This window comes from Python bivittatus, unplaced genomic scaffold (assembly GCF_059951505.1).
Source record: "Python bivittatus isolate LINGU-HERP-01145 unplaced genomic scaffold, Pbiv_v1 ctg000530_np1212, whole genome shotgun sequence".
In the NCBI taxonomy this organism is placed as follows: Eukaryota; Metazoa; Chordata; class Lepidosauria; order Squamata; family Pythonidae; genus Python; species Python bivittatus.
The window spans coordinates 691,164-713,425 of NW_028277085.1; the positions used below are offsets into that span (position 1 = coordinate 691,164).

Genomic DNA, 22,262 nt, shown 5'->3' on the forward strand with positions numbered 1-22,262 from the left:
CGCAGCCCAAGCTGCAGATCTACACCTAAGCAATTCTTTGTATGTTCCCATTTGCTAGCTCAAGGTCACTCAGCTGGAGCTTAAGCTAGAAACCCACTTTTCTGCACAGTGAAAGCTGAAGATTATCCCTCCAGTCACTAACAAAAGTGGTTCAGTACAGTACCTGGGCAGGAATATGCTAATATCCAGCCTAACTTATTTAAAATGCCTCCAAAGTGAGGAAAAGTAGCTATGTTAAAATAAAAATGTAAAACAAGAAGTGGTTGAATGGAGCCAGATAGAAGGAAAGGAAGAAAAAACACCAAATGGCATATTTTTCTGCCCCATAGAAATAAATAAGCACTTTTTCTCTGTGTGAGAAAAAAGGCAATAATGGTTCGTGGGTTGACAATACTATTTTTGAACATGTCCTTTTATACCTTTAGCTACATTATTTTCCAGAAACTACAAATACTTGTCATATTTACTGCCATATTAAACCTGGGCAGGGAAACAAAACCAAAGATCTTTTGCTCGAACCTGTGGGGGCTAGAGAGCAGGGCTGAATGCATTAACCTATCCAGGCAGGTACCTGTACAGATTATGAAGTTTATTTCGAAAGGAGATACATCGGTTTGGATACAGATCCGCTCAGTGTAACAACTTCTGCAAAAATAGGTTACAGAATACCCAGAAATGAAAACCACCTTCCTTATTTTCTACACACTGAAAAGCAGGGGGGTTGATGGACAGCTTAAATTACCAATATATTTTGTGGGAAGTACCTAATTTTCAAGCTGGACATTCACAGAGCTAATGCTGGTAAATGAAACTACTGGGCAAAAACCAAGTTCTTTGTACAGCGCACAAGTCTTTGCTTCCAATTAATTCAGGGGCTCCTAGAGTTAGAAGGAACAATGGTCTTCGAAAGGTATAATGAACTACCCCAAACCCAACAGCCTAACTTATTTAAAATGCCTCCAAAGTGAGGAAAAGTAGCTATGTTAAAATAAAAATGTAAAAAGACAAGTTTTCTTATCCAAAGCTTTCTGTTCACAAGAGATTTCCAATAAGTTATCTTGAAACCAAGGAGCAAGCAGGCGCAAGGGCTCAAAATCTTCGTGGCGGTCCACTCTTAAATTGTTTAAATCCAGAACTGCTTCCCCTCTGCATGGAACTGCCCGTAATTTGTACAACTCTGTTAATGGGTGAAGAATTACTGGAATAAATTTTAAAGAGAAACAGCTGTGAGCTTTTGAGGAATGAAAAACTTCTTTTTCAGAGAGTGAACAAGATAAAGTCTAACAGCTGGGACATATTTCCTTTTTAAACACTGCCAACGGGGGGTGCCAGAATGGGGGAGTCATAAGAGACTGCTGCTCCGTATCCGGCGACCCCCTGTAAAAAGAGTGGCAGGAAATAAAGAAGATCGGCAGCTACCGAGCTTGAGACAAGGCAGCGCCTCCCCACCAGGGGGCGCCAGGGACTCAGCGAAAACTCAAGCTGTCGAATAAGCCCGCCGGGAGTCGAGACTGCCTGCCTTTTCCAGCTACTATTCGGGATCATGCGTGGGTTTGTCAATTGTGGACCACAGGGCCAATGGTGAGTGGCAACTCCTGAAAGATTTCAGGCGCAGACAGCGGGGTGAGGAAGCTGCATCAAGGGTACCTTGAGTGAGAAGACATCATGCCACCTCCAGCTCGACCATCTCCCATCCTCCTTGTGTCATGGTGGTAACTGCTGCCCTGTGAACTGGGGCCGTGCCACTCTTTCCTTGGTCCAGCATCACGGCCATGCCGTTCAACCACGTGGCGGTCTTCATTATAATGCTAGGGAGGGAGGGAGGTTGGTTAATTCACTGCAAGTGCTCCAAGACCAGAACAGCTTCATGCACTCTGCAGCAGCGAGCAGAAGTTTTGGTGCTTTAGAAAGCATGGAAGAGACCTGTCCATGGGAGAACAGCCCCAGCTGAAACAGATGTTTGGATCAGCCTCTACAGATGTGGGGTCAGTGATCAGTTTGATAGCCCCATAGCACAATGGTCAACTGAGGCATACTGCTGACAACCCAAGAAAAAGTCCTCTGTCCATGAGTTCCAGCAGCCCCCAACATCACGACTTTGGGCCTCTGAAGCCCCAGTGAATGGGTCTGAACATTTTGTTCCTTTGCAGGGTCTCTCAGGGCTGGTTTTATGGCTGCAAGAAAGAGGTGCTCAGTGGGGCACTTCACTGTCATATGCATGGCAGAAATGATGGCTTTAATGCGTTTCTGATTGCATTTGGACTAGTGTCAGGAAATAGTAATCCTAGTGTAATTCTTCAAAAGTATTAACCACATGGATGGGGTTTATACCATTTCATACAGTGGCATGCTATCGCTTGGATGGCTAGACAGCAAGTCTAAATTAAGGGAAAGGGTCCCAGATCTGCTGGTGAAGTGGCTTGTCTGTTTCCTGGCATAACAAGAAAATCAAGACCCTGCTTACTGCCAGCCCATTCCAGGGCATTGTCTGGTGAGGGCATGGGCTCACCTGTCCCCCGCTGCCCCGCTCCATCACGCCCCGCTCCGTCTCTCTGCTCCCGTAACCAGATGTGCTGCTACGGCTGCCCGTGGGGGCCCCCCTCACCGCATGCCCAGAGACCTCTCGGCCGGATCTTTCCGTCCTTTCTCTGGGGAAACAAGAAGAATCAACCTGGCGCTGTAAGTCAGCCCCACAGCCTTATTTCTGCAGAGGACCTTCTAGGGCTGAACTGTACGTGCTGTTGTTTGGCTAGGGAGGCCATTCAAGTGGCTGCCCCAAATCGTGAACCCTCCTGCCCACTGCCTCCTACAGAGATGCCTTTGCCACAAGCTGCAGCCTGTGACTGGGCCAGAATATCCCAACCAAAGAACGAAGTCCTTGTTCTCCTCAACCCAGCGTACAGTCCTGCTTCACAGTCACATCTAGCGCCGGGCTGTGACTTTTTATGATGGGAGGGGCTGGCCTCTCCCAGTATCCCTAACTTTTACAGAGGCCACAGGCCCCTGGTAGGCATCTCTCACCTGGCGTCCCGCTTGTCAGGGTTCATGCCCCCTTCACCCTTCCAAGAGCTTTGCCGGGATGGGTTGGGCCCGGACTCCCGTGGGTGCCGACCGTGAGGGATCTCAGGCCTCTCCTGAATGATCACGGTCCTCCTCTCGTCGTGGTCTCCTCTCACTTCCCTCCTGTCACTGTCTCGGAGCTCGTTTCGAGGTTGAGGGGGTTCATTTCTTCTTGAATCAAAGTTTTTGGGGTATCTCTCAAATCCAGGCTCCTCCCTTCTTCCTGTTGGACGAGTCTTTTTGCCATCACTTTGACTGACAAATCGTTCACGTCTGATCAGAAAAGCAAAATGTGTTTTCAGACTAAAGATCACTCCTCAGTTCAACACCCACCTACTCAACATGGCTGCAAACTACTTCTCTGCCTAAAAATCACCTTTGGGTAACAGCACAGGAAAGACAGAAACTCCAGGAGTCTCGTAGAGCCAGGCACAGGGATAATGACTCAGACAGGCAGACACTATTTGCCATTATGTCATCCTTATGGAAGAACAACAGCAGCAACACAAGAATGCGACCTCAAATACAAGTGCTCAGTTAGCCTGCTAACTTTAAAAAGCCTGCAGTATCTGCACCATTTTGTACTACTTTTGTGTAACAAGTCATATACAATTCACTGCAGAAAGGGGGCATTGTGGCAAGTGTTGCTCTAGCTGGGAACAAACAAGATGGGGTATGGAAATGCAAAGCATCTTAAATACCAGTTCTTTTGACTAGAGGATTTTTATGTATGTATCATAACATTTTTCAAACAGTTTGAAACTCCCTCACCAGAATTCTGAATCCATGAAGCTACTCTGCAGCCACCGCCCTTTACTCCACACCCACCTGTCAAAGGAAGAGGACTGCACTGCTGAGCCCTCGGGATATCGCCCCCTGTCCCGGTGGTCAAAGTCACTAAACCGGTTCTGCTGCCGGCTGTATTCAGACCCATGGCTAAAGCGTGCATCTGTATCCAAAGACATCTTTTTGCTTTCATTCCAGTAGGACTCGTCTCTTCTAAAAAGGAGAAAAATATCTTAACTCACTGCCATCTCCCATTCAAACAGAAACAGCTGCCCAAACTCACATGGCTTTAAAAAGCAGAGTCACGTGGACACCCACTTGAAATTCCAAACTGTTGGCTGATCCTGGCAAAGTCCAAATTTGCTTAGGGAGAATGACTCCAGCAGCACGTGCCCACTCTGAAAAGGAAGCAAGCACTCACCTGTGATCAACATCATGAGGCCGCTTCAGGGAATTTCTTTTCTCTTGCTCGTAACGAAGTTGCTGCTGCTGACGACGAAGCTCTTCTCTTTCACGAGCGATCCGTTCCGCCTCCTTACGTCGCTCCTAACCAGAAGAGTTAATTGAAGAGCTATCTAGGAAGAGGTGGCCCTATGTGTGCATGGATGCCTTAGATCTCTGAAATTCTGCAGCTTCTTGTGTTGTAATGATCAGTGCTGAATGATGGGGGCTCAGATACTGCCTGGTAACGTCAAGATTTTATCCAACAGATTGCAGTAAGGCTAACATTGCTACTACTGATGATAAATTATGTATTAAAATGCAGAAGAACAAAATATGAACAGTGTTATTCATAGAAGCAATACAAAGGATGGCCAGTAATACTATTTTTGAGGGTTTATGTGTTCTAAGAACAAAAGGTTAATCAGTTGACACAGTTGATACACAGCTCCCACGTTATTTCTTCTAAAACTTTGAAAAATCATTAAATGTTGTAGATTGTTTCCTACGCTCACAGCAAGGCCATTTTGGGTTCAAACACTTCCTAAATGGTCAAAACAATGTTGGAATGTTTTCAGTAAAGTTGGAGCAATACATTTTGAACTCCAAACAGCTATTTTGACCTGCAGTTCAAACATCCTGCAGGATGTTTCCAGTTTGAAATGTTGGGCACGCCTCTCCGTAACCAGACAACCCACCGAGAGAAGCAAAGAGGACTGGGGAGCACCGAACGCACCTGCTCGATTCGAATGCGTTCCCGTTCCAGGCGCTCCCGCTCCATTCTCTCCCGTTCCAATTTTTGCCTCTCTATTTCCAGCCGCTCCCTCTCCCTCTGCAGCCTTTCACGCTCTTCACGCTCACGCATCAGCCTGATGCGTTCACGCTCACGCCTCTCTCGCTCAGCCATTTCTCTTCGCCTGCAAAAGGAAGCATTTCAGAGACAGGATTGCTTTAGATTAACACTGGGCACAGAATGGCAAGAAGAAGAGACAAGGCAGTTCCCAAAATTTTAAAAGCAAAACAAAAACAATCTCAAAAATAAAGAAACCCAGGTGAATATTACAAGTAATACTAAAATTAAGCAATATTTAAATGCCTGTTACAACTTCTAAAATGCTGCTAGGTGGAACGTTCTATAGGATGCCTACAGAAAAACCACCATTCCACCTACCTGCCTCCAACCCCAGCCAGCTCTACCATAGGAGAGCCCAGAAAATATTGCATGAGAGATGGATCTCCCTCCTGTTTATCAGGTCACTACAACTCACTCTCACTTCCTGGATTAGACTACAACCTGAATGGAAAAGAAGGTTGGCCAGCCCTTCCCCTAGACACAACAGTGGATTGTTGGGAATTATGCTATTTTTCTTGCTTCAGGAGAAATTTAAAGCAAGGAAGTTCTTCATCCGTCCTTGTAAAGCTTCAGTGAAATCAACTTCAGAGGCCTACCTTCTGAGCTCCACAGCACGCCGTATTCGTTCTAATCTCACAATGTGTTCCCTCATTCTTTGCTCCTTCATTTTCTCAAAAGGCAAGATGTCCTTTCTGCCTCGGTAGTCTCTGAACTTCATTTTATCTTGAAGGAAACGCTCTTTGTTCCTTAACATAGGTGGCTGGAGACAAGTTTTACAAATACCAGATTTAGAAATACTTGTTCACATCCTTACTATGAACTAGTGCATTAGAAGTTGAAATCACCTTTTCAAGACTCAAATGCTTAGGAGTTAAATGTGTGCAAAATGTTTCACTTTGAACTATTCTAAGAGCAAAGCTTTGTAAAATGCCCTGTGAAGCTGTTGTTTCAAATGCAAAGTTCTTTGAATGCCTGGATGCCTTCTGTGCTCAAAACACACTGTTGAGGGCTTGGAACAGTTCTAAAACACCAGCTAAAAATAGCCATTTTGCGAAGTTTCACACCTGAGATGGTTGAAAAGAGAACATTTTGCACACAGTCTAATTTCAAAAAAGCGGCCTAACTGGCCACTGAGAACATTTTATGACAAGAAGTGTTTTGGGTCACCACACCATCATCAGGCAGAGGTGTCCAGCTGCTGGCAAAGCACTTCTGCAGAAGAGCATGCCTCCTGGTGGAGGGAAAGGTCTTTGACAGCAAAGAGCAAAGCAATTCTGACCACATCTGCCTCCAATCGCTTCCAGCTAACCTCAGAACTCTGCTGTTTGGACCTATTTGGAAAATCTTGATACTTCCACCTCCACCAGGTTTAGAAAGCAGTAACCATTCCCTCAATTCTCAGTCGCTGATGCTTCGCATTTTACTTACCTTCTCAAACCTTCCCCTTCTTATGGTCCTCGGGTGAACCTGATCTCCTTTCGTTTGGTCTAAAATGACCATGTGACTTGGACTTTTTACACCTTTAGAAGAAAAAGGGACAAGTTTAACTCAAAATGAAAAAAAAACCAGATGGATCTGCAACTTGCCCTTAGCAAAACAGTTAGCAACTGGATCTTTCAGCATTTTAAAATCAGAATTAAAAAAAGAGGCAGTGCATCAGAATCCTCGCAATCAATCACTTGCACTACTAGTCCGCTTGCTTCGTTTCTGCCATTACAGTGAAGGGGAGGAAGGGAGGGAAGGCTGGAAGGTGAACCATTAGGCGCAGATGGACTATTATCTGGCTCTCAGGAGTGTCCAAGGTCGTACCAACGTGGGACCCGGAGAGAATCTTGGACATGTGCAAGAGAGACTCAAAGACGGAAAGGGGGCGTGAAATGGGAAGGGGGTAAAACTAAGTTTTGGCGTGCGCAGGACTCAGTTCCAGCTATGCTCTTGAGCTATGCATTGCTTTCCAATAAGTGAACTTTTCTTTGAGCCTGCCTTGGTTTCAATGAGAGTTGCCTTCATTGGGAACTGAGTACCGCAGTTCTTACACAGTGCCTAATTAACATTGCTAAGTAAGTCCGATTAGAAAGTTTAATGATATTTAATTGGAATGGACTAATGGAGAATCAGACACAGCTTAAGACATCAGAAAGATTTTTTTCCCCACTTGATGCCCTCCATATGTGCTGGATGTATTCTCTTTACAGAAAGGTACCACAACAATGGACCCTTTTAGCCAGACAGGAGGAAGATGACAGTCCAATATAGCTGGAGGCGTTTGACCAAGAATGGCTGATCTGAATAAGGCCTGGGACAATGACAGCTGCTCACGGCCACCGCCTGCTGTACATCGGTCTCTAGAGAAGGAAGGCCCAGCACATACTCAGCCGCTTCCTTTCCTCAGGTGTCTTAGTAGGCTCTTGGCTCGGGCAGCCAGATCCACTGTCACTCTTCTCATCCTTTCCATCAGGCTTTCTCGTATCCTTGCCCTCTTTCTTCTCGGATTTATCCGCTTTCTTATCCTCCTTTTTGGAGGGAGTCCTATTAAAAAAGGAGTAAGAACCATAAAGAGCAATGGATTTGCTTCCAGAAAAACCGACATTTTATCTGAAGGGGGATGATTAAGTTATACGTGACTAAGTTATATATTCTCTCTGAGCAAGTTTTTCATGGCTCTCGTGCTTGAAGTTTCTGAAGCTACAGAGTCAAAGCCAGGGTTGGATATTTGAGTTCTGTAGAGCTTCCAACCTTTTACCTGCTGAGCAAGGTCAGGATTAAAGCTAGCTCTTTGCAAATAATTTAGACAGGCAAGTAAATTCAGGAATTTATTTGTGCAGAGCTCTTACTTGCTGGCTTTGTCACTTGATGTAGTCTTCTTTTCTCCAGGGTTCCGACCAGAGCCAGATTTCTCATCACTATCTTTCTTCAGTTCTTTTTTGGAAGGATCGCCTTTTACCTACATATATGTGGTTATGAACAAAATGGAACATTAAGTATTAAACACCAATCCCACAGAGTCCTTCTGCACTGAACTAGAATGTTCCCATAATAAGATGACTTGAACGAGGTTTCTCCCCTTTCTTGTTACATGTTCAGGCCAAATGCTATTGTTACAGAAAGGTGGGAAGAGAAGCCTCCATACTGGGTTCAAAGCATGCCCTGGAAACACTACAGGGAGTCAGTTCTCCATAGTGGGGCTTCTCCATTGCAACTGCTGCCAAAGAGTAATTCTTTAATAGGATTCTGAGCTGTTAACGGTCTATCTTGCTACTCAAAACAGCTGGCTTCTTTTCAAACCAAGTATCTTACAGGAACTCTCTTTCTCAGCTCTGCAGTACCAGGACAAGCAAACCAGGCTCCCTGAGCAAAGAATAGTTGGGTAGCCAAAGGTTTCTTGAGTGAAACATGCACAGGCCACTGTTAAAATCAAACAGGGGTCACGGTCTTTTTTCTCCTCGTTTCTTGAAGAGAGTCCATTTTCTTCTCCCTGCTCTAGAGATTGCTGTTAGTGTGTCATCCCACCTACTTTCTCAACAGAAATCTGCTGCCCATGGAGCTCTGTGCGGTGAAGGTGGGCAATGCACCTTGCCACTTCTGTGCTTGATGACATGGTCACAATGCCATAGCACTTGGCCCCCGGGCTTCGGGCACTGGTGACCACTTTTGCAGCAAGGACCTACAAAAACCAAGAAGCATGAATTAAGTTTTGAAATTATCATTTTGCTACTCTGGACCTTGGGGCCAAATACTTGGGACATCAGCATCTTGTCTTCATTTGGGAGAAACTAGTCCTACTTTGGGGGTCTACCACCACTTATGACTTCTCAGTTCACCTTTCCTGGCCCCATTTTGTAGGATTGCTGGCCAAGAGAAAAGAGTTTTAATTACAAGAAATAATTTCAGGGAATGAGGAGCCCTGCCTTCCCTTGGAATCTACTGCAAACAGCCTGTGTGTCTAGGTATGTCAAAAAAGCCAGATTGTGTGGCTTGGTTAGGTGAAGAGGGCCACTATTTTCAGCCTCTTGGCTATTCCAGGAAGCACTCTTGTTTATTCAAGAGCTGCAATGTATTACCTGTGTGCAGGTGTGCAAACCTCTGCTCCTTCTCTTATACTTAATGTTATAGTTCTTGTAGTATGTGATCTCCTTGTGAATGCTGTGCACCCACAAGTGCTTCTGCACACGAGAGAGAAAGAGGAGGACAGAACAAAGCCCTGGGAAGTCTCTCCCTCTCTTCTTCTAGCTGCCCATTTTACCAGTACAAATCATGTACTTCAACGTCACTACCTGCCTCTCAGAAGTCAGTATAATAATGCCAGTTGCAACGTAGTTTAAACTCCAGGCGCCACTTTCTTAAATCTTGACCACCCCTGCCTCTTTAACCAAGAAAACCTGACAGCACACAGAAAGGAAGGGAAATGGTGTTTCCTATTCTATAGCAGTCCCTAAAAGAGCATGAAAAGCACAGAGGCTGCGTGATGCAGCACCCAGAGCCATGGGTCTAAATGGTGTGGGAAATGACAATCCAAAGCCCTCCCTGGCCACAAAACAAATCACATTCCTTATCCTGCATCTCTGACACGGTTCAGTCACCTGGGCAAATGCAGAATAAGCACCTATCCTCAGAATCACACAAGTGATAGGCTGGACCATGTGAATCATGCAAATACACTACAGCGTATTGCACTGGTAACGTAGCTTAGCAAAAGTCAGAGTCGTATCAACATTCAAGGCTGAAATGCTCCTGGATAAAACATTATGTTTCTCCATAAGATGGAAAGTTATACATCCATAAACTTTCAGCACATTTAATGCAAATAAAATGGCACATTTAATGCAAATAAAATGGCCTATTATTTACTATACTTGACTTTAAAAAGCCCCCTTTTGCCCTCAATTTGTCCTTTAACCTAGAAAAGCAGACGGAAATTCAGTGGCAGGAAGTCATAGATTCAGTTTTAAGATATGAAAAAATCTTTTAACATTTTCATTTTATTTACGCAGCTCTCTGGTGCAACACTGGATTGCAACCTCAAAGTATCAGCCCCTTCTCAGCTAAGTATACCTGTTAGTTGACCCTATCAAGCAAAGCCATACCTTTCCATATTTGCCAAAGAGATTTTTCAGATCAGCAGCTTTTGTGTTGGAGGACAATCCACTAACCCATAAGTTCTTAGTGGAGCTGCTTCCACTGCTGGCACTTCCTACAATGAAATTCGGCAGAAAAATGTTTCAAGGTCAATTGGCACAAATATCACCAGCGTAGTAAAGGGGAGCACAAATTGTTTTCTTTTAATAAGAAACAGCATAAAGAGAACAAGGGATGGGATCTGTAGGTTTCGCGATTAGGCCCAACCTATAGCATGCATACCAGACTGCACAAAGCAACCATCTGTATAAGATTACTTGTTTTTGTTGGGAAAAAACCTGGCGAAGATCCCCTGCCATCTTTGCTCAATTCAGCTGGAAGCAAGACAGTAGAGAGCTGCTGCCAGGCCAGGGCATGAGAAGAGGCAGGGCAAATTCTCTAGCCTGCTACTATATGGCCTCCCGGGTCTCTTCTTAGCTTTGTTAAGCCAGTGGCAGTGTTGGAAATCTGTCTCGTCCAATCACTGAGCAAAGTACCACAGATATCGGATGAAATGCTTGCATCAGGCCTTATTGGCTGAAGTGCTTTTTTAAGTCCACGTCAACATTTTTTCCAGGAGCAACTTGGTAGAACTAAGATTTTCAAACAGGAATATGCATTTTTATCCTCTTTATACAATCCAGTGACTTGCTGGAATAAAATATGTAATAAATACAAGCAGTCTCTAGCAAAAGAAATTCCGTAAAATGTTACATGACTGCATCTTGCCAGCTGCAATTTCTCCCTTTCCTCCCCAATGCTCACATTGCTTGAAGAATTATCTACTTCCCACTTGGCACAATTGTCTTTTTATTAAAAAAAAAATCCAGGTACCCTTTATTTTGTTATCCTTATATTTTCAAAGTAAGTTGTAATTATGAACTGGCTGACCTCAGTCTTGCAGGGTATATGCCAAAGGCAACCTGTTTAATTGTTCATATAAACAATTTACTTACATGGATAAGAATTTAATTCCCAACATTTAAAAATTGTTCTTGTAATAACTTGTTTATGATCAAAGCATTATTTTTCACGTTTCAGCAAAAACACTGCTTCACTGGAGGGGCCAGATGTAAGGAGATGTCATTCTCTCCAAGAAACATTTCTATATCAAACTCCCTTTTGAAACTATCAGTATTAGCTTTCAGGATTCCACAAACTCCTCTTACTGTGGAAATACAAGAGAGCAATAATGCACCATCCACTGCACTTTTTTTTAACTGCACCATCGAGCACAAAACCCGCCATCTTCAGCAGTTCACTCCTGATCGCCGCTGCATTAATGAAACTAATCTCAGTACCAGAAAGAGAACTTCTGCTTAAGGGTCACTCTCCTGCCCTGAGCTAACAAGGAGTGTGGAATCATTTTTCTAGCAAGGAGGCTTTCTCTTAGGATCACCAAACGGAAAGCCCAACCAAAGCCCCCAGTGGGGAGTCAGCCTTCCCCTCGTTCTCCATCCCGTCTTTCTTCTCCAGGGTCTTTGGGAATGTAGAAATAAAGCTACTATCTCCACTCCAAAAGAAAAGGGGCTCCACCCCAATTTAAAAACAACCAGAGCTAAACCTCCCAACTGAGATGCAGCCTCCTGTTCAAAAAAGTGTTCAAGTCAGGCAGCGAGAAATGGTAAGCCAAACCTTCTGATAGGAAGGAAGGAATTAAATGGACTAAGAGTATTCCCCACTCTTGGTGTCTGATAAGGGATGGCCAAGCAGCAATACCTGCCAGGCCCCACGCCTCACCCCCCCACTCCGAGTCAGAAGGGCTCTTTTCTCCTGCAGACGGTGCATTACCTTTCTCATCTTTGGAAGCGCTCTTGCTTTCTTTAGATTCCTTTGCCGAGCTAGAAGGAGGAACAAATCGGAGACTGAACAGGCAGAACTTGCTTGTCGAGAATCTTACACTATTAACCAAATCATTAAAAAAGGGGGGGAGGAGAATGAGGTGTGTGAGTAAAAGCAGGGATGCATTGCAATTTGAGGAAAAGTGATTTCCCCGCATCATGGCTTCTTGCACTGATTCTCCCCAAGATGCCTGAAGATCTAGATTTTCTGACAATTTTATTCAGTGGATATATGGTACTCTTCTCCACATTTCAGGACTGGGACTTGACTTCATTTTGGTGTTTCTTAGAACTGAGAGTTGTTCATTATCATCACAAGGGTACTTAAAACTTGACTATTTGAAAAAACAAAAAATAAAATGCTGTCAATTCGTCAATGCAACCAGCAGGACAATGCATATACGAAGATCCCGATTAAAAAAAAACACAGGTAACTTACGGCCATCAAAATATTTTACAGGCAGGAGCATAAGATACTAATTATAAGTTTCTTGCTGCTACCACCTTAATGCAGAGTGATCTTATTGAATGCTGGCAGTACCTTAAAGAACTGACATAGAAAGACAAACCTCTTTGCTTGACCAGAGGCCCCAGTAGACGAGGGACCTTTCTTCAAAGTATCCTTGTCTTTGTCTCCAGATTCTGCTTTCTTCGAGCTTTCTCGGACTTCCTTCTTGACAGGGTCCCCCATCGCGCAGTCTTCCTTCTTACCATCTTTATGGTTCTTGGTCATCTCATACTCTTTGCCTTCTTTCTCCAAACTCGGTGCAATGGCATCCTGCCCATCTTTTGACTTGCTTGCTTCTGAATCTGTAATTTTCAGATTTTTACCTGTTTCTAGAAGGTCATCCCCATCAAAATCCAGAGTGATGGCATCTTCGGCCTGGATTGTAACCGATATGTTATCATCATCAGCTTCTTTCACAGACACGTTAGCTTCCATCTCTTCATGAGCCGAGTGATCAGCCTCAGCTAGGCTCTCTTCTGAAGGAAGAGGCTTAGATACTTCTTGTGTACCATCACCAGAACCTGCTTTATCTAAGAGGATTTAACAGGAATAAATATGGCAAAACAAGAAGTTTAAACATTTTCATATGCATAAGCTAGAAGAGAGGACCTAGAAAATACAAAGCCAGTTATTAGAACTGATGGAAGGTTAGGGAAAGAACATAGGGGCATTAACATATAAACCATCCTTTACCCAGGATCACTCATTCTTCATGGTAAACAAATTCTCTAGACAAAAACACCAACTCTGAACAGGGTTCAGACAATGATTCCATCCAGAAGATACCTGTTCTTCAGTACAAGTATCTGGCTTCCATTGCTGGCATTCATGTGCAAATCTGCTTTTCTTCGTGGCTTAATGTGGCAGCAACAACTTAAGTCAATGTCATTGCACTTCTAGGTATAAGCGTGTTCATCTTCCAATCCATTTCTGATGGCCCACAGTTCAATAGCTGAATGCTTCACAGTTCTGCAACTGTCATCCTCTCTGTGTTACCTCTTGTTGCCAGCTGCATTGTCATTTAAAAGACTGGCTGCATGTCTTCATGTACACAAGCCAAAGTTCACCATGGATTTGCAATCTTCATCCAAACTCCAGGTAATCAACATTCTCAATCCTGCTGTTAGTGTCTGAACCAGCACTCTTACTTTCCATGAAAAGGCTTCAGTCATGGGAATCCTTAGAAACACCAAGTCTGTCGCTTGTACACATAAGTGTCCCTTTAATAATGGCATCTTTTCGTTGAAGTCACAATGATTCCATCATGTCCTTTAGTCTACAACATGCAAGATCCTTAAGCAAGCTCATGAGCGCGATTTGTTTGCATGGGTCTTGAGAGTTTCACCCAGTGTGGCTTTTAGGGGCATCACTGATGAGATGACTCTTTTTCACTTATTCCAAAATTCCTCTTATGTCTTTAAAGAACGATGTGACAATTGCCAGAGCATGAAAGTACGGTGTGGTCCATAGTCTGAATGGCTTTCCAATTCCATTCTGTAGAGTATTTAATTCTCGTTGGGCACCAATCAGTTACCGCAGTGCAAGGTACAGCGTAGACAACAAGACTTACCGTATCCACAAGGCATAAATAAAAAGAATTCAGCATCTTTTGTCCAGTAAGGTATATGGCAGGCCATATGTATGCATCCACTGAAGTAACTGAAGTTGGAGGACTAAGCCAACGGAGCATGGGTCCAGCCATTGTCCTTGGCAGAGGCTCTTACTAGTGAGATGACTTTTAAGAAGCGAACCAAGGCACTTGCTATTTCCAAAGGGTGGGGTGGGGGGGAAGCAACCTGAAGTATATTAGTACATTCAAAACTCTACTGAAATTCAAACATACCTCTCTCATTCTCTTCTCCATCCTGTCAATTAAAGAAAAAACAAATAAACATTCTGAATTGAGATCTAGGTTACAAAGAAAATAAACCACCATTAATTTAAAGGAGCAAAGATATGTCTATTGGAATACCATAAAGGTTCAATTAAGATTTTCTCCTGTTTATATTAACAGAAGTCTATATTCAGTTGAATTTTCCTTATTCTCCAATCACAGCTGTAATTAATCCATTGTTTCCACTAGTTTATCTAAAAAGGGAAATTCAAAACATATACTGATACAGCTGAGAAAGGCACTGCCACTTCCCTGTTGCCAATTTTTCAAAAAGTCAAGAAATTCTCAGAGAAAATAAGATAACATATCTGTGCTAAGTATAGTATTTGGGCAATCTGAGACTTCTCTGTGAATATTGGTGCCTGAGGTACAGAAAAACAGCAAACATTCCTTTTCTCTGATTAAATCATTGTTCACTTCCCACTCACTTCAACAGTATGTGAACTGACTCTTTCTCTTGTGATGGATGCCTTTTGATCACAAAAGCAGACATCACACCCTTATTTAATCAAAAACACTCCAGATCAAGTAGTGGGAAAGGGAAAAGGGAAAGGGAAAGGCCCTGGAAAGGGTCCAAGACAAAAACAGTGATGATCTAGAAATGAAGCCAACACAAAATTATTATTTTAAAAAACACTAGATTTCATGTCATTCTGTGTCAGAAATGGAGATCATGGCTTGTCCTGGAAATCACTCCTAACACACACACAGCTACAGGCAGTGACTTCACCATTCATAAGAAGTGCCAGGTATCTCCAACATAAAAATGGACCACAAAGCCAGTAAGAATCTTTTTTGACACTGCAACAAAATCTCAGACATCAAAACAGGGCAACAAATTTATTCTAGGTTAAATGTAGGTATCACCAGCTTCCCAGTGAATCTTTAAAAAGCTATTTAGGAACTTACATGAGTAGGAGCAAAGTTGTCATCTTCCAGATCTTGAACATCGATGCACTAAAATGAAGAAATAAGCCAAAGCAGGCTAAATAAGTCAGTTGTACTAACTAAATTGATGTATTAATACTAAACTTGCATTTTGACAACTGATTCTAACAAGCTACCATGAGCGTGTTGCAGTAAGTCAACGTGAAGACGTCTAAGCAACACCTGGTAATCTGGCAAACTCTGCCCTCTTGTGATTTCCTCTCAAGCAGCAGTCCTGCTTAACAAAGCGATGAGCACCAAAAGATGCTTGGAGCATCTCTTACAGTAAGCTTCACTTACTGCACCCTGTGCAACCACCGCTTTAGACTTCTTCCAGACCCATTTACGTAACTGTTTTTTCTTTAAAAAACCAGCTCCTTCAAAGCACTTTTAAGTCAAGTCAGTGAACAGAACCAGACAGCTTAGTTAATGGATTACTGTCTCTTCATAAACTGAGCTAATAATGTACAACAACAAAAATTTCCTGAAGAAGGAACTTCCTTTAACCAAAATGCAATACTAAACAGAATAACAAGACAGAAGTGCTTCTCTTCCTTGCCTTTCCCAAATTGCTGGGGTTCAAAGCTAAACTCCAGCTAACCTTCACAGTAATTTTTTTAGATATACTACACTAATGCGGTAAGGGAAAGGTTAACTCAAGACAGTAACATTTGATATGGGGGGTTCACAAACTAGGAACAAAGCATTCCTACCAAAGGACAAGGAATGCTAAGCCAGAGAGAATCGAGTCCAGCAACATCTCCAGCTAACTCTGCAGAGGGCAAAAAGACATTCATCCATCATTTCTTCAGGAAGAAAGAACACTCTTTTCCCTTAAGCTTGGACTCCTAAAATCGTCCGTCCTTCCTTCCTTCCTTCCTTCCTTCCTTCCTTCCTTCCTTCCTTCCTTCCTTCCTTCCTTCCTTCCTTCCTTCCTCTTTAATGAAATGCATATTTGGAAATGGGGTGTGTGAGATGAAGATTATTTCTCAAAATTAGGATGAAAGAATGCAGAATAACTATTAAACCCCATAAATCCAAGTAACATTTATTTATCTCCTTAGCCTCTGCTGAAACACTGAAAATAAAATTAATATTCATAGGCTGGCCACCAGATTACAATTTATGCCTTTTTTCTGATAAGCAGGAAAGTTCAACCTGGGCCTTGCGCCATGCAACAGTAGCCAAAGGCAACCCAAAGTCTAACACTTGGCACAGTAATGCCAAATCACCGTGGCCAGTCACCTCTACCCCAAGGGACAGCAGCTGCCAAAATAGTCAACCTGATAAAAGAACCCATGGAGTACCGTGGCTACTTGGATCTCAGGTGACAACGCTAAATCAGGAGTGCCACCTCTGAAGCAGGACACAGTGGGAAGGGTACTCAACCAGGACAACAGAGGTCATCACCCTGGGAAAGGGGGCAAGAGAAAAGACCAACAACCTCATTGCAGCCAAAGGAAACAAGGAGAGACTAGGAGGCCTTTCTTGCTAGTTCACAGAATATAACAGTTGCCATCTTCTGTCATCTGGAAATTGTAGGGTACCTGGTTTTCCAACTCTTTCTCTATCTGCTTTAAATTAGTTTTCCTCTTATCAGCATGAGGCAGCACTGTAGAATTCAAGGAATCTTCTTCATTTTCAGCAGATTCTTCAGAGTCTTTCAATTCATCATTTCCATCCTGATCACTTGCATCTTGAGCTTCCAATTCACACTCCTTTCAAATATGAACAACATTTGACATAGCAGAGGGAAACGGCCAGTTTAGTGAGAAGATTTCTCCAGCAAATTAGGAAGCACTTTACGCTTCCTGAACTGAGCTTTCATAATGCTGTTATCACTAATGTTTAAGTTCACAGCCCAGTTATATTTTGCAAGAAGAGCAAGGATAGTAGCTTAGAATCTCTTGTATATATTTATTTAGAAATCAAACAAAACTCTGCATTTCATTGCAATTATCAAGTGTACAGAGGAAACCCATGAATGTGTATCAGAAGCTCTAATGATCTTTTCCCTAAGAAGAATGCTTAGAATCAAATCCCCAGCTTTGTTTCTCATAACAATATTACCTTGACCAAAGAGTCATCTTCCACTGAAGCATCACCACTTAGTTCATCAATTTCTTGCTTTTTACCTAGAAGCCAGGACATGCTAATGAAAATCTTGTACTCATTATTTATTTCTCAAGTTTCTACTCCAAAAATCTCACCACAATTTACTTATAAAGTAGTAATAAAGTACTCCATAAGAATGTCCTAATCACTGAAACCACAACATATTAAAATACAGAAGCAGCAATAGGCTAGAGGTATGCAAAACATTTTGAATTTGGAACACACCATTTTGAGTTCAAAACAGTGGTTGTGATGTAGCCGTAAGTGTCCCAAACTTGATAAAGCCCTGTTTTGAACTCAACACTTCCAGAATGCTCTGAACAGCTGTTTCAAACTGCAAGTTTTGAACACCACTATAAGAATCCATAACAGCAGCACATCCAGTGCTGTAGGAAATCTCAGACTGGATTCAAAAACTGTTGCAATAGTTTATGTGTGAACTCAGCCATTATGCTTGTGTGTGTGAAAAGGACACTATTTCTTAATTTGATGTGTAATCTAAGTCAAATTCAATTCTGATTTGTTTGTTTTTGCCAAAGAAACCCTGCAACAATAATCAGAAAATAAAAGACAAGTGTTGTAGCTTAACTTCACCATATTGGTAAAGTTAAGCTACCCAACTGAATTTTCTATATGTGGAAAAGTACCAAACTTCAACTTCAGGTTAAATGAACATGCTTATTTCAGATGCAAAATCTGAACTTGCACAATGAACACTAATAATAATAATTAATAACAGCTGCAGCTCTGATCCAATTTTTAGGAATCTGAAGTTGTGTCTTAATGATATTTACACACCATAGGTCATCATTAACAATGATGGAATAGTCCTTTCCTGAATCCTCAGGTATCCTGAGTCACTGGATATTTAAAAACAGAAAGTCAGTGAGCTAACACACCCTCAAATTCGGCACAATTTTTGGCACTACTTCCTAGAAGCAACTTAAACTAATAAATATGTTACTCTTTGAAATGCAATCACAATCTATACCATCAAATGACATGCATTGCTTATGCACTGTTAAATGCAACATTAATAAACAATTTATGGTAAACTGAACACATCTAGCTGAACTAGTCTAAGTTAAAACAGCCCCATCTCTGTTCTCCTTCCGGAAAGCCTTAAAAACATGGTTCTTCCATCAATCCTGGGGAGTGAACCTGCAAAGTGGCTGTATGTGGCTAAATGATGGCTGTTTTCCCAGTATCTTGGGATGCTTTTACGTTTTTTTTCTTTGTTTTTTAATTTTTGCTGTTATTTATGTCTGATGTTTTTTATATTGTGAAATGGTTCTAATTGTTATTCTACTTGTAAGCAGCCCAGAGTCAATTTGTGAGATGGGCAGCTATATAAATTCGCTAAATCAATCAATCAATCAATCAATCAATCAATCAACTTTTTGACTACAATTAACTAGTGAGAGTTAAAACTTCCAAAACATCCAGAGGCCACATCTAATCCTTGTAATAGGACAATTAGACAGCGAATTTCAAAAATCAATTGAGAGGCATTAGGCTTCTATTAAGGAACAAAGCGTTAGGGTTGTCCAAAAGTATAACACAGGATTTGGCATGATCCTGATGCCAAAGGCCAGCAGACTTAGTTAGCATTTTAGCACCCAGGATGATAATTTTACTCATTTTAAAACATTTTTCTGTAAGTAAACAACAGACCTCTTGGTCAACGTTAACAAATTACTTTTACTCAAATTCTAACCTTTTCCTTTGGTTGGCTTCTTATTCAGAGCATCTGCTGAAACAGCTATTTCAATATTATCAGGATCTCCTCCTTCCTCTTCAATAGCCTAATAGAAAATAACAATAATAAAAGGATTGTTTTATACTTGCATTTTAATCTTGAATTCACTATCATTTAGATTTGGCGCACAGAGCATAAGCTTCAAGTTAACTGCACTTTGGAAGAAGCGTTTGAAGGAGGATTCCAAAACCAGAAGAGTAACATCCCTTATGAAATGGAATGTAGTGTGACTTTAGAAAACAGCTCCAGTCCCAACACAGAGAGCCTCCTCATTCAGTCACACACAGAAATAAAGGAGAATGGGTCAGAATGATGGGCCCTTTATCACATTTAACATCTATGAGCCATCTACAGTCCCTCTGAATTGAGGCAGGGATAAATCACACAAATAAAATCAATAAATAAAAATAACAGATTTGAATAGACATCACAAATAATCACCTTCATCACTAAATGAACAAACTAAATTCAAGATCCAGAAGTTATTTTTCAGATGAACATTCTTAGCAGGATTGCCTGGTTTCAATTCAGCCATGTAAATATTTGTTGATTTTAATCAAAATTCCCATTGATATCTCACATATTCTCTATATAACAACGGATATTAGGAAGTAGTACTTTTTCAAAACCACATAATGAATTACCAAAAGAACATATTTAATTTTGAATTAATTTTAGCCTTCTGGGCAAGCATCTATAGTCAATTATTAGCAAATAACCCACAAAACCAATAATGCTTCAAGAACAGGCCGTTTGCTTAGCTTCAGAAAGCAATTCCTACAGTTCAGTACTTGCCATAAGCTCAATTTATATTTCAACTTTGATCATCTGTCAAAGATGAGCAGACCCTGCACTGAGCCGGAGGTAGACTTGATGACTTCTAAAGCAACTTCTCACTCCATAATTCTATGATAACAAATAGTAACGTAGGCTAAACCAATAGTTACATATAAAACCCCAAACTATGTTAAAAGAAATCTTGCCTAACATTTAACAATTTTAGAGAAGAAAACAATTATCTGGTTTAGCACTTGGTATTAACTATGCTAACAGACTCACAAAGCTGAATGGGGCTACTTAGACCTTAGAATTCAACCAATAATATGCTTAGTATTTTAAAACACCATGGTTCTTCAGAGTTGATGCTTTAAAATACCTTGCCATTTCTTGATTTGGGCTTTGTTACCTTTTTTAATGGAGGAATATTATATGTTACTATTCAATGGAGAATTTGTCACTGCAAAATGTTGTATGCTGAAAAAAACAGGAGCAGACCTTTCCAGAGGTAAGGGCTGTGTAATAGCAGGCCAACTGGATGAGTTTAAAATTAAAGACCATGAACATCTTTATTAAATCTTCTTAAAGATCAGACCAGACTGCGGAGTTCAGGTAGTTAAGAGAAACTAAAAAGATGAGTGTACAAGGCCTCTCAAGTGAGTACAGAAAGTGATATTTCCAGTGAGATATTGAAGTGGCTGGCCCCAGCATCAAACTTTTAACAACAACTCATTATGCTTGATCTCAAATTTTGAATGGACAATTGTTTCCTACCACAAGATAATACAATGCTCCTTGGCTTCAAGTAACTTTTTTCCCCCAGAGTCTCCTTCAAGTGGAATCTGACTCTTGCTGACTTCACAGACCCCCTCCATGAAAGGGCACCAGTCACCACTGCCTTCTTCTGGAATATTCTCTAATTTCTATCCTTCAACCCTGGCACTCCCTAGTAGCGCTGTGCAATGTTTTTGATTCCAAAGAGACGTTGCCCACGTGAAGGACCTGCTACCAAGTTCTGGGATCGCACAGCCACCCTCTGCAATTTGGGGAAGAGAGGCACAGTACTCGGTCTAAATAGGTTGTGAGGATGCCGAGGCACCCTCCCAAGTATCTCGCTGCTTTCACACCCCATTCCCTAAGAGCCAAGCCCGACCCTGCTGTGCTCCTGAGCCCGGACCGGGGGTTTCGGCGGACCACCTACAACTGATTCCCAGCGTGGTGGAAGGCTGACCGCTCTTCCTGGTCACTTGTCCCCTCTGCCAGGGGCAGGAGGCTGAACTGAGCTGCAGCTGGTCTTTGGCTTTTCATGAGGGGCGGGAGGGCCTTCAGTCCCCCCCCCCGCCTTTGAGGCTTCCCTTGATATCGAGAGCCAAAGCACCACCCTCAAAAAGGAGGGGGGCTGAAGAAGCAACGGACTCGGTCTCCTCTCCGGGGGGGCGGCCCTGGGCTCTCCCTCCCCCCTTGACCCCCTCGCGGGGAGCTCTGGGGGCGCCAGCCTCGCCCAACGGAGGACGGGGGACCCCTCTCAGCTCCCTCCCTCCCTTCACTCCTCACGGCGCTGGACGTGGAAAGGCGCCCCCATTCCGGCTTCCCGAGAAGCCCCCCAGGGCGGCGGCCAAACCTCGGCCCGTCAAGCGGGGTCCGCCCCGCCCCCGAAGAGCGGCGCCGCTCGACCCAGAGGCCGCCGCCGCCGCTCCCCTCCCGGAGGCGGGCGCCCGGGCCTCTCCCGCCGGGGACCGCAGGCCGCGGGGCAGCGCCGGGCCGGGGAGCCCCTGCGGGTCCCCGCCCGGGACGGGGCGGGCGGCACCTGCCGGCCTCCGGCGGGCTCCCGGCTCCGAGCGGAGAAGCCCCCGCCCCCGCGCGCACCTGCTTGAGGCGAGCGATGAGGACGGTCTTCACGCCGGCGGCGTCCAGGTTGCGGCGCTTCAGCTCCGACTTCAGGTCAATGACGCGCAGCTCCGCGATTCTCTTGCTCTCCGGCGGCGGCGCCGGGCCGGGGGCGGCGGCGGCGGCGGCGGCCGAGCAGGCGGACGCAGCGGCCCCGGACGGCGCGGCGGCCATTTTGCGGCGCTTCGGCGGCGGCCACAATACGGCGCCCCTCCCCCACCCGCGGCCTCGCTTGGCGCCCCGCGTCGGGAAAGGACCCGGATGCCGCCGGGGGCGCATGCGCGGGGCGGCCACCGCCT

At 43.5% G+C, this 22,262-nt stretch overlaps 1 protein-coding gene across 1 annotated transcript; it reads right to left on the reverse strand.

Moving 5' to 3' along the window:
• Positions 1-568: 568 nt before the first annotated feature.
• On the reverse strand, positions 569-22,162 carry SLTM (SAFB like transcription modulator). Its single transcript, XM_088148237.1, has 21 exons — positions 21,943-22,162; positions 19,258-19,345; positions 17,496-17,560; positions 16,973-17,143; positions 15,408-15,455; positions 14,448-14,469; positions 12,666-13,134; positions 12,047-12,096; positions 10,225-10,331; positions 8,655-8,804; positions 7,975-8,084; positions 7,512-7,669; positions 6,569-6,660; positions 5,737-5,900; positions 5,024-5,204; positions 4,268-4,392; positions 3,889-4,059; positions 3,022-3,333; positions 2,510-2,648; positions 1,648-1,808; positions 569-1,198 (listed from the first exon to the last, which is right to left on the reverse strand). The coding sequence occupies exons 1-21, from the start codon at positions 22,135-22,137 to the stop codon at positions 1,090-1,092; spliced, it is 3,087 nt and encodes a 1,028-aa protein (XP_088004363.1). The 5' UTR covers positions 22,138-22,162; the 3' UTR covers positions 569-1,089.
• Positions 22,163-22,262: the final 100 nt, after the last annotated feature.

Excerpts from the sequence above, each read along its gene's own strand:
- SLTM (XM_088148237.1), bottom strand. The coding sequence starts at position 22,137 with ATGGCCGCCGCGCCGTCCGGGGCCGCTGCGTCCGCCTGCTCGGCCGCC. Across the intron at positions 12,097-12,665 it reads GCCTCTGGTCAAGCAAAGAG|CTCGGCAAAGGAATCTAAAG; the intron begins GTTTGTCTTTCT and ends TCCTCCTTCTAG. Across the intron at positions 6,661-7,511 it reads TGAGGAAAGGAAGCGGCTGA|GTGTAAAAAGTCCAAGTCAC; the intron begins GTATGTGCTGGG and ends TTTCTTCTAAAG.